This window comes from Pelmatolapia mariae, linkage group LG6 (genome assembly GCF_036321145.2).
Source record: "Pelmatolapia mariae isolate MD_Pm_ZW linkage group LG6, Pm_UMD_F_2, whole genome shotgun sequence".
NCBI lineage: Eukaryota > Metazoa > Chordata > Actinopteri > Cichliformes > Cichlidae > Pelmatolapia > Pelmatolapia mariae.
In genome coordinates, this window is record NC_086232.1 from 34,193,529 (window position 1) to 34,206,214 (window position 12,686).

Consider the following 12,686-nt stretch of genomic DNA (forward strand, 5'->3'; position numbering starts at 1 on the left):
CCACTGTTCTGCATGTATGTACTTGAAAGTCTAATGTGTCTGTTTTGTTTCCTGCTTTTCAGATGCAGGACACTATGTGGGTTACACTGTTCCTCCCCTGCTTCTACTACTGATATGCATCTTTGCGGTTATAGTTTATAAGCGCAAACATCAGAAAGCAAAAGGTGTATTTTGGATTCATAGACATGCATAGATGTACTCAAATGTGCATCTGTAAAGAACGTAACCATGTTTTACGCTTTGTGTTTTCAGAAGATGAAACTGTCATGAACAGAAATGCACAGAACGAAGACGCTTTAGAGGAAGTGACGGGTCTAGCAGAAAATAGCGTAAGAAAACTAAAGTTCAAAGACTTAATAGTGTGCTGTATCTATAACAACCCTTATTATAGCAAACTGGGCAACACATCTAACTGTACATATTATTTATTAATACAATTTGCACTTTTCTCTTACATTTTACTGTTTTCAATTTTTACTTTCTCTATTTTTAGAACTGTTTTATGTATACATATACCCTGCACTATCTCATAGTATTAGGCCCTTGCAATGTTTGCTCTATAATGAATTCCAAACAACGTCCATAACATCATCATGTGTTGTTCATTGTTTGAATAGATTTATGAAAGTCAAGAAGTTGTGATATACTCAAATAAGGAGACTGCAGAGTGCCGGTAATGACTGTGAAGATTTAGGTGAAGATGAACCAGACTTAGAAAATGTCACAACTAAAGAAATCTTCTGCAATGGAAATTTCCATAATGCCAATTGAAGATAAACAGTGTGTGCATTTGAGGTCAGTCTTTGGATCTCACCTGTATGGAGAACATCCTGTTTAATTTGTCTTTAACATTAACAGTTACACAGCTAATCTTAATGTACCATAATCCAGGCTTCCCACTCTCTCACTGAAAACGTTGAGATTTTTGTTTAACCATGACAAAGAGCTGCTATTTATACATATATAGCTTCACTTCTTACTCATTTGCTATTACCCTTTCTTTCATTTTTATTGCTTAGTGTTAGCAGCATAATCTACACTGATTTTCTGAAACTGTGGGAAACCTCAAATGCAAATGACTAACATCAATGTAATCTAAATACATCTGCAAATTAAAATAAAATTTTAGTCATTCTTGTCTGTTTTTGCCCCATTTAAACATAAACAGTCACATTGTCAAGTCCATTTATTTTTATGATACGTTTATATTTGTTGCAATTAAACATTTCTGACAAAGGCAGTTACTTAATATGATTTTACAGATAAAAGGAAATACAGTGTTTATTCTAATTCCATACGTTGGATGGAACCATCCGATGTATGTAACAGTGTAGCAGTTTTCACTTTAGTGTAATCACAGTACTGTCATGCAAAGCTTGGATTTATAATTAGTTTTTCATGTTCTGTTTTTTTTTTAATATTATTGGTTTAAAATTTTTGCACTTTTATAGTGTAATGCTGTGCGCCTGTGGCTTTAACTTTGTTGTGAACTCTGTACTATTTATATTCTTTATCCTGCTTTTTTTTTTAACACAATCATTTTCCTTGTTAAATCAATAAAGGGTATTACCATTAAAAGAATTGCTTATGTGAAAGCTGTGCAAACTTCACCACTAGGTGGCATATGTCAGCTATTTTTTGGATAAAATGTATCTGAATATCAGGAACAGGACCACACCTCCACACATGCTCCATCCGGGTCTCTGTCTATAAATGACCCCCTCCCAGCACTACAAGCTGTTCATTCTTTTTTAATTCATTCACTTATCATTAGTACATGGGGATCTGCCCGGCCTGAGTCACCACTGAGGCCAGCATCAACTCTGCTCAAACCATCTGCACCTACTGAGGGTGTGGTCCCAACTAGTGAAACAAATGTTAAAATGCCTTTGAAGGAAGAGCCAGAGGTGGCATAAGTACAGACATTCTGCACTTAAGTAGAAATACAGGTACTAGTCTTCAGAATACTCCAAGCACTGATTCGACTTCTTTACTCAAGTAAAAGTGAAAAGTACAGGCTCTGAAATGTACTCAAAGTAAAAAAGTAAAAATTTGTTCTTTAGAGAACATCAAACCTTGATGAACTTTGTGCTATATAAATATATATAAATTCATACACTTTTAAACTAGATTGCCTTTCATTTTTATTTCTTAGGATCTTAGGATCTGCATTGTTTTATTAACTTATGTAAACCTGCTCTATATTTTTTTGACACACAGTTACTAGATGCTTTCTCGAGCAAGATTTTACAGACAAAGAAAACGGGCTGTGCCAGTCAGAGGGAACATGTTTTGCAGGTGGTTTTTACTGCTTATCCTTAAAGTATAATGTACTGATAAGACTTCTGTATTTTAACTAAAATAGTGAATGAATGCATTTTTTAACCAAGCAAGTGTGAATATTTTTTTCACTGATGGACATCAAGTCTTTTGCCTATTATACAAGTATCATATAATTGAAGGTTTAAACATATTTTAACATGAAACCCTGTCAGAATGTGATGGTCCCTTTTGTCTCTTTATTTATTTCTTTGTTTTTGGTGAATGATTTATGAGCATAATTTAAATGGAATCATAATGTTTGTAAAGACCTGAACTGCTACACATGAATTCAATCTACTAGGTGCTTTAACACTGCTGAAAGTTGAAATATAAATAGGTGCTTCAGGTGCAGCAGGAGGGCAGTCACAGAGAAACTCAAAGTTTGTTGAAGAAAACCTTCCAGTGAGCAGTTTAAGAATTAAGAGTTTTCACTAAACTTGTTTTCTGAAACTGGTATTTTCTGAAACTGGTCTCTGGTCAGGCATTTAGGCCGTCCAACCATTTCTGACTTTTAGTAAACTGAAAGTAAAATTTAAAAAAAAGGAAAAGGCAAAACTCTTTCAGTATTGCTCCTTAGTATCCACTGAGCCCTCTGGTGGCACTGTTTCAGTGTAATAATGACTACAGTAATTATGCTTCAGTATTCAAAATAAGCATCACTCATTCATATTGAGTCTGTAAAAAATGTAAATTACTGTAGGGGTGAGCATTTCAGGGTATCCAGATATTTACATTTAAATAAAATTATATCACAATGTCTTCACATTAATTCTGAATGGGTCAACATGCTGTTTAAAGGCTACAGGAACAGTTTCTAAGAACAAACCTACTGTGGTCTGTCTTTGTGATTGTCATTTTGATAGACAGGGTCATGAAATCAATCATGAAATAACCTCTTCCAAATTTTTTCTTCTTTTTAAATTTTTTTTTTTAACATATGTAATATTTGATAATCCTCACAGATTCCTCCATAATAATCAGCTAGCTCACACCCTTCACGATGAATCCAACTCCTCTTACTCTTCAGCTCCACACTCTGAGAGAAAGGCTCTCACTCCTTGCAGTTGCACAACTCCATCTTTTTCTTTAGCTGCTGAGTATCTTGTTCTTGTGTCTGAGTCATAACTGACCTCCCCCATTTTCTGAGGCTGAGTCAATGCTGGTTCCTCAGACACAGGGTGGTTAAACAAAGCATTTCATGTAATGTTTTGACAGCAAAGTCTAGTAATACTTCTTTCACCACTAGATGGCATATATCAACTATTTTATAAATTTTAAAATTCTTTTATGAGAAGGGCCACCCAAGAATGCTCCATCCCTGCTGTTCTGACAGTCTCTCTTTGCATTTGGCTTTAACATTTGCATGACACAAAAATACCTCTAATGTGAGTACTACAAAATACAAAAACAAGCATTTTCTTTTTCAAGTTTCCTCTCAAACAGCTTTCTGTCCCAAACATTTAACAGTAACAAAAGCACACAAAACACTTCTGAAAGAACAAATGTAAATAGGAAGCAGACGTACATGACATCAAATACATTTAAATCCTCATAAACATTAGATGATGGAAAAAACAATGTTTTGAAAGGGTCTAATAAATTCACTGTGTCATAATTTGTTTGTATGTGGAAGGAATGAGAATTTGGTGGTTTAAAGTATAAGAACAGATAACTCCAGGTAGAGATTGGGATGGCTGAGAGCACAAGTGTAAGTGACAGAAGCAAAAAACGATTAATATATTTTCACTATGACAATGTTATGCTCAAATATAGTCCCATCCCAGTGTTTTTCTATGGTTTCCTTTTGACCGACAACTGCTGGATGTCCAAGTTGTGAGGTCATAGTTATACTTCATTACATCATCCTAAAGAAAACATTGGTTAGTGTAAAACAGTCGGATGCCCTCCCTGTATGTGCATTGAGTTTTCACTTTACCAAATCCTCTGTGTTGTTTATAATGTCTGTGAAGATTCTCAGTCATCCAGGTCATTGTAGTCTAAGTAGCTTGGAAACAAAAGCGTCTGGACTTCTTTAAGTTGCTTGAGGACGTTTCACCTCTCATCCGAGAAGCTTCTTCAGTTCTAGGGTCAAATGATGGAGAGTCCCAGATTTAAGCCCTGTGGGAGTGTCCCCCCACGAGGGGCAATGATCCTCTACCAAATCACATGGCCCAAGGTGTGAAAACGGTTTCGGGTGAGCTCATTGTGAATCCTGGCCCCACCCTATCATGTGATTTCCTGAGGTCAGATGGCCCAGGGTGTGAGTGGGCGTTAAGGTGTCTGGGAAGGGATCTCAAAACTGGATTGTAGATGGCAGACAGTTGGTGTCATAAACCACCGCCTCTGTTCAAAGATGGTCGCTCACAGTGGACATAAATGGCTTCTTTTACTCCTCTTTCAAACCATCTGTCCTCTCTGTCCAAAATGTGAACATTGGCATCCTCGAAAGAGTGTCCTTTGTCCTTTAGATGCAGATGGTCTTGTCCCGTGGAGGTGGCTCTTCTATGTTGTGCCATATGTTTATGAAGTGGCTGTTTGGTCTCTTCAATTAAGAGGTCTGGGTATTCTTCGCTATATTGTACAGCATACACTACATTATTAAGTTTGTGTTTAGGAGTTTTGTCTTGGGGCTGAACCAGAGTGTGTTGCTGGGTCTGAAGTAAACTGGGATGTCGTGCTTGGAGAAGACTCTTGTGAGTTTTTCTGATACACAGGCCACATAGGGGACGACAATATTGTTGTGTTTGTCTTTCTTATCCTCCCTAGATGGTGTCTGATCTTCTTTCCTGTGCATCTTTGCTGACTTGATGAAAGCCCAATTAGCATAACCGCATGTTTTGAGAGCTTCCTTTACATGTATGTTTCTTCTTTTTCCCTTCAGGCTTTCCGAGCTCCTTAGACTGTTGTTTATAATACGACAACAGTATAATCTTACATGTCAGGAGACAGAGCTGGCTGTCATCCCAGAAGTTAAAGTCTAAGTGTCGAAGCAAACTGTCGCACTGTCATGTTTTGGCAAAAAGCAGACCCAAAGAGCAGATTCAAATAACGTCTGGCAGGTTATAAGTGTTTCCTTTTAAGGAATGACTTGTTTGTGGTTTGAATGCAGTTTGTGGTAGAATTCACCAGCATTACAAACTGGCATATGGGAATTCTGTTAGAGAGGAGACAAAGGATTAACTGGAGTTCATGATGAAGACAGTGATTAATAGTCTTACTTGAGTTAGGAATGAGAGAAGCCTTGGAGGTAGTTATTGCACAGGTAAGTCCTTCCTATGAGAGATTACAGAAAGCTGGTGTTAGAGCTGGTAAGTAGAACTGAAGGTTTCCACAGGCAACAGGTTTCCAGATATGCAAGAGTTCTGTGAAGGTGTGGAGCAGGTAACTAGGAGAAGCAAGACAAGACTGGGTTAGAACAAACAGGTACTTGCAAGCAACAGGTAACAGAGATGGCCTAATAGTCACCACATACCAACAACAATCTAGAAGAAAACTGTTGTAACTTCCAGCTTGATATACTCCACAGCTAGGCAAGTGTAGGAGGGATCGTTTCATTTGAGAAACTCCACCCAGGGGCAGAGCAGCAGAGAGAAGCCAGCCCACAAACTCCACCTGAGTTTTAAAGGCAAGGAGAAGTTAACATAAGAACATATTTCCAGCCTGCCAGCTGCCCTACAACACTCTCAAATCAAATGGAAAAAATGGCACTGCAGCGCATCCATGAACTTTGGACTGTCCTCATCCATACATAACGTATGTATGTGTGTGTGTGTCTTGTGTTTACTTAAGTGCTGTGAGAACTAATATGTTTGTACACTATGAAATCATTTTAATATTTGTCAATCATTTGACAATAAAACAAAAAGAAGCAAAAGGTTGCATATGTACTGTATGTGCAGTATAAATGATCTAAATGTAAGAGTTTAAAAATGTCGTCTAAATGCAGAAGTTAAAGGCTTCAGCACTGCCATGACATGCAGGAACTCAAACTGCTGTGGTGATACTTCTAGTACATTTCCGTTAAGGTTTCTATTTTTACGGAGCAAAGCAGAGATGTGGAGCTTTCAAAACCTGCTGTTCACCATCTGTGGTAAGTTTAGATGAGTAAATAAATAAACAGATTTAAATTAAATATGAAAATCTATTTTTGCATTAACGGGCAGAATACCACACCTTGTCCATCGTGTATACAGCACTAACATTGCTACTGTGAATGCTAACATAACAAATTAAACAACGAAATATGTGTTATACTTTCTTTGCAGTTGCTCTGAGGTGTTTGATCAGTGCAGTAGGGCTGATCCATGTAACTGGATATGTGGGGAGAGAGGTAAAAGTTTCCTGCTCCTATTATGAGGGTTACGAGTCTTATGAGAAGTATCTGTGTAAGAACAACTGTGGCAGCAACAATGATGTTCTTATTACAACATCAAATCCAGTGAAAAACAAATACAGGATCAATGATGACAAAACAGCACGAATCTTCACAACGACCATCTCTGGTCTTCATTCTGTGGATGCTGGGAAATACTGGTGTGGGGTGACCAGAACTGGAATAGATATCTACACTGAAGTCGAGCTCAAGTTATTACAAGGTAAGTAAAGTCTTCTCCAAACGGCAACACGCACAGTCACACACACATAAACATACACTTTATAATTGGTTCAGCTGTATTCGTTTTTTTCTTAAGATGTCATTCAGCAAGCTAAATATAAATCATCATATCTGTTCTGTGGCTGTAATTTTCTGATGCTTTCTGCATTTTTGACAGACAGCTGCTGTGACACTGTGACCAAAGTTCAAAGTTATGAGGGATACTCTGAGTCTGTCAGTTGTCCGTATGAGTCCCAGTACCAGAACAGCCTGAAGTACATCTGCAGAGGAAATCAGCCCTCCACATGTCTTCAGCAGGCACTAATCACCTCTGACACCAAACAAAATGCACGATTCAGACTTGATGATGACAAAGTGTTAGGAACATTCACAGTGAATATTAATGGTTTGACCAAAAGTGATTCAGGGTCATACCTCTGTGGTGTCCAAAGAAACTCAGACCTGGATGTTTTCTCTGCTGTTGAGCTGAAAGTCAAAGGTAAGAGGTCATAATAATATCTCATTACATCAGCTGAAAGAAAACAGTTTCTTGTGAAGAGCCTTCTTAAAAAGTCTTTAAGAAAGTTTAATATTTTTTGAATCATAAATAAATCTTTTCTTTCAATGTGACAGAGTGGTGCTGTGTCAAGTCAACTAAAATAAATGGTACTGTAGGACATCCACTAACTCTGCAGTGTCCTTATCCTCCACAACATCGGGAGAACAAGAAGTTCCTCTGTAAGGGAGACCATCGCAACAAATGCACAGACATGGTGGCGAGTCAAAGTAGATTCGCACTACAAGATAAAGGTTCTTCCAGCTCTTTCTCAGTGATGTTCACAAAGCTAGAAGAAGCAGATGCTGGGACATACTGGTGTGGGTCAGACTCACAGTGGAGCCCTGGAAACTACACCAGGATTCAGCTTTCAGTTGGTGAGACAAATGTGTCTTGTGTACATGAAAATAAAATGGTTAGAGCTGTAAGTTACACCCTTTTCTCAGCCTATCGTGTCATCGTGTCATTTGCAGTGTGATAGAATAATGACTGCGTACACAGGTGTAGGACTGTTGAAAACCTCATTTACCACTGCTTAGTTACATTTGTTGGTGGCTTCAATATAGACACAGCTTCTTCCAGCCTCGCAGATATAATCATTATTTCGTATGATTATATATATGTGTGTGTGTGTGTGTGTGTGTGTGTGTGTATATATATGTATGTATATACCAGTATATATACCAGTCAAGGCAGATTCACTACAGGATAATGTTTCTTCCTCTTTCTCTGTGATGTTCTGTGATGTTCACAAATAGTCACCAATGAACACGTTTAGATGAAAATAAAAATAAACAGTTGTAAGTTACATCCTTTTTTCAGTCCACATAGACTATGTAAACATAGACTGTGGATGGTGGTTTAGTTATTTGTGGTGAAGCAGTACAGAAAACTGCACACCCAATTTTTCACACGAAGCACTGAAGAAAGCAGAACTAAAGGGTTGTGCAGTGTTGCTGACTTATCGGTCTTCCAACCTCCCAGAAGTCATATTTAGCCATAATACTGAAATACCATTTGAAGTTTTTGATCGTTATTTATAAATTATCTAATACTATCTGCTGAAACAAGACTTATGTACAGCCACTTTAGTGCAATTTCTAATTGTGTACTTTCTGCTGTGAGTTAAATGCTAATGCTGAATTTTTAGAGTGCATACAATGCAGAAGAAAAAGACAAAATAAATATTTCTAATCTGTGTATATAATTAGCTATTTTTTCAATGAAAGTGAAGCTTTTAAAAAATTTGTCTCATAAGACAAGTATTAGATTTACATATGAACAAGTAAACATGTTAAAATGAGAAAAATCAAAATAGAACCACTTTTTATATGTAAAACAGATTACGAGACATACACTATAATTTTGATAAGACTTCAATTTAAATTTTAAATTTAAATCATTGTCAGTGTCACCATATGTTTCTTGAATAAGCCATAGATGGTGAATATTCCACATGACTCATGGCATTCAGTGGACACTGACACTGAGGGGAACCTCAATAACAACTACATATACATTTAATTTTGTGTAATATACAAGGATATTTCTAATTAGTGCTATTTAGAATAGAATAGAATAGAATAGAATAGAATAGAATAGGCCTTGTCATTGTACATGTGTAGCGATTGTTTTGCATTTATTAGAGCTATTTTGTTATATTTTGTAACTTTGTATTATTTTGTTTAATTTAGTTACAGTTAAAGTTCTTACTGTCTTGGAACAACTGTGACCACATAATTTCCTTTAAGATTAATACAATATTGTGATTCTGTCTCTTGTATTAAAATAAAGTCACTAATGGTACTAAGAGAATTGTTCTCCAACAGTCTCTCTCCAGCACACCAGCACTGTACCTTCCACAGTCGAAATGCCTGGAAAAACTTCAACACAAATTACCGGTAAACCTGTTAAAGATATCTTTCAGTATGAACTGCTGTTGATTAATATGTACCTACTCCAAAAGTAATGTTTAATTTTTGGAATGGAGTGAGTGTAAGTCATTCAAAATGATCCTGAGAGTCAAAAACAGCTGTGGGTGAGCACACCAGAAATAAAATAACTATGATAAAATGTAAAAATACTGATAAAAAGATCATCTAAGCCCACAGTTCTGCATGTATGTACTTGAAAGTCTAATGTTTCTGTTTTGTTTCCTGCTTTTCAGATGCAGGACACTATGTGGGTTACACTGTTCCTCCCCTGCTGCTGCTGCTACTGATGTGTGTCTTTGCAGTTATAGTTTATAAGTGCAAACATCAGAAAGCAAAAGGTACATTTTGGATTCACTGGCATGCACAGATGTACTCAAATGTGCATACGTAAAGATCATAACCATGTTTTACGCTTTGTGTTTTCAGACGATGAAACTGTCATGAGCAGAAATGCACAGAACGAAGACGCTTTAGAGGAAGTGGCAGAAAATAACGTAAGAAAACTAAAGTCCAAAAGACTTAATAGTGTGCTGTATCTATAACAACCCTTATTATAGCAAACTGGGCAACACAACTAACTGTATATATTATGTATTAATACAATTTGCACTTTTCTCTTACATTTTACTGTTTTTAATTTTTACTTTCTTTATTTTTATCACTGTTGTTCCAAACAACGTCCATAACATCATCATACGTTGTTCATTGTTTGAATAGATTTATGAAAGTCAAGAAGTTGTGATATACTCAAATAAGGAGACGTCCGAACTGCAGAGTGCCGGTAATGACTGTGAAGATTTAGGTGAAGATGAACCAGACTTAGAAAATGTCACAGCTGAAGAAATCTACTGTAATGGAAATTCCCATAATGCCAATTGAAGATAAACAGTGTGTGCATTTGAGGTCAGTCTTTGGATCTCACCTGTATGGAGAACATCCTGTTTAATTTGTCTTTAACATTAACAGTTACACAGCTAATCTTAATGTACCATAATCCAGGCTTCCCACTCTCTCACTGAAAACATTGAGATTTCTGTTTAACCATGACAAAGAGCTGCTATTTATACATATATAGCTTCACTTCTTACTCATTTGCTATTACCCTTTCTTTCATTTTTATTGCTTAGTGTTAGCAGCATAATCTACACTGATTTTCCGAAACTGTGGGAAACCTCAAATGCAAATGACTAACATTAGTGTAATGTAAATAAATCTGCAAATTAAAATAAAATTTTAGTCATTCTTGTCTGTTTTTGCCCCGTTTAAACATAAACAGTCACATTGTCAAGTCCATTTATTTTTATGATACGTTTATATTTGTTGCAATTAAACATTTCTGACAAAGGCAGTTACTTAATATGATTTTACAGATAAAAGGAAATACAGTTTTTATTCTAATTCCATACATTGGATGGAACCATCCGATGTATGTAACAGTGTAGCAGTTTTCACCCATGACGTACTTACATCGATATAAGTAAATAAGCATATCTATGGAAATATTTCAACAGTGGAACTTTAGTGTAATCACAGTACTGTCATGCAAATCTTGGATTTATAATTAGTTTTAGTCTTTTTTTGGTTTAAATTTTTGCACTTTTATAGTGTAATGCTGTCTGCCTGTTGTGAACTCTGTACTATTTATATTCTTTATCCTGCTGCTGTAAAATAATAATTTTCCTTGTTAAATCAATCAAGGGTATTAACGTTAAAAGTACTGCTTATGTGAAGGCTGTGCAAACTTCTTTTACCACTAGGTGGCATATGTCCGCTACTTTTTGGAGAAAATGTATCTGAATATCAGGAACAGGACCACACCTCCACACATGCTCCATCTGGGTCTCTGTCTATAAATGACCCCCTCCCAGCACTACAAGCTGTTCATTCTTTTTTAATTCATTCACTTATCATTAGTACATGGGGAACTGCCCGGCCTGAGTCACCACTGCAGCCTCAACTCTGCTCAAGCCATTTCCTACTACTAGAAATGCTGTCAAACCTAAAAATGAGGGTCTGGTCCCTGCTAGTGAAACAAATGTTAAAATGCCTTTGAAGGAAGGGCCAGAGGTGGCATAAGTACAGACATTCTGCACTTAAGTAGAAATACAGGTACTAGTCTTTAGAATACTCCAGTAAAGGTTGAAGCACTGATTCAACTTCTTTACTCAAGAAAAAGTGAAAAGTACAGGCTCTGAAATGTACTCAAAGTAAAAAAGTAAAAGGTACCAGCTAAACCTGATGAACTTTGTGCTATATTAAAAATAATAAAGACAGTAAAATGTTATTACATGAATAAAATTTGAAGTTTTAGGGGAATTTGAGGTAAAGGAAGTGAAACTGTAAATGTTCCATTGGTGACCCTTCCAGTAAATCCGCCCAGCATTAAGGCAATGAACCTTTTTAACTAAGGCTGACAAACAAAAAATGGTGAAAGAGAAAACTGAGAAACAACAATAACAACAGTGAGAAGGAGCCACCCTAATTGTGACCAGCCAAAAATTGCACAGTCAGAACGATGGTTCCTCCATTCACTTCTTTAATATTTTAGCAAAGATGTTTACAAGACTTAAGTTACTGACTTTGTTCTAACACCTGTTTTTGAGGCCGCAAAGCTACGTTCTGTAGAGTCAAGGTAGAAAACTGAGGAGTATGGAAAGAGAAAACCGGCAAAGCAGCATGCCACTGGCAGTCTGTCCAGGTTCTGCCACAAGCCATTAAAACAAATGCCCCATGTTCATACAGGGTTAAGTGGTGTAACAGGGAACTCTAGTTCTTGTCCGGTCAAAGTTTTTTCCCTGCATCAGGAGGATGGGATGGCTCATCAGATGATTTGACTTTTCATAAAACTGAGAAGAAGAGTTTGGTAGCTGAAAGGTGATGGGTCTTTTGAATGTCACAATTGTTGGTATTTTTATTATCATGATCAATATTGTAGTTTTATTTATTGATTAGTGTTATGTGTTCAGTTTGGTACATTTTGAAAGTGTTAAGGTTTATATGGCAGCATGGACAAAGCAACTCTGGGGGCCGGCTAGGACACAAGTGGCACGGGACCTGCTAGCACATGCTCTCGCGGCGCGGACTCGTTGGCTCGGTTGGTGTTGCGTCCTCGGGCCCAGGTGCTGACGCGACACTGGAGGTGGCGGTGAAGACCCATGCAGGGATGTTAACTGGTAGTCACAGTTTAACATGGGCAGCTTCCTCCTGCTTCCTATAACAAAACATTGTCACATTATTTTGTACAAAAATAAGCAAACTTGTCATTGTAGAGCATGTGGAG

The 12,686-nt window shown here is 37.0% G+C and overlaps 1 protein-coding gene across 1 annotated transcript; it reads left to right on the plus strand.

Moving 5' to 3' along the window:
• The first annotated feature begins 6,375 nt into the window (after window positions 1-6,375).
• LOC134629781 (polymeric immunoglobulin receptor-like) lies at window positions 6,376-10,285 on the plus strand. The gene is made up of 8 exons (XM_063477296.1): window positions 6,376-6,412; window positions 6,588-6,917; window positions 7,095-7,415; window positions 7,550-7,849; window positions 9,302-9,373; window positions 9,640-9,744; window positions 9,833-9,900; window positions 10,124-10,285. The coding sequence occupies exons 1-8, from the start codon at window positions 6,376-6,378 to the stop codon at window positions 10,283-10,285; spliced, it is 1,395 nt and encodes a 464-aa protein (XP_063333366.1).
• Window positions 10,286-12,686: the final 2,401 nt, after the last annotated feature.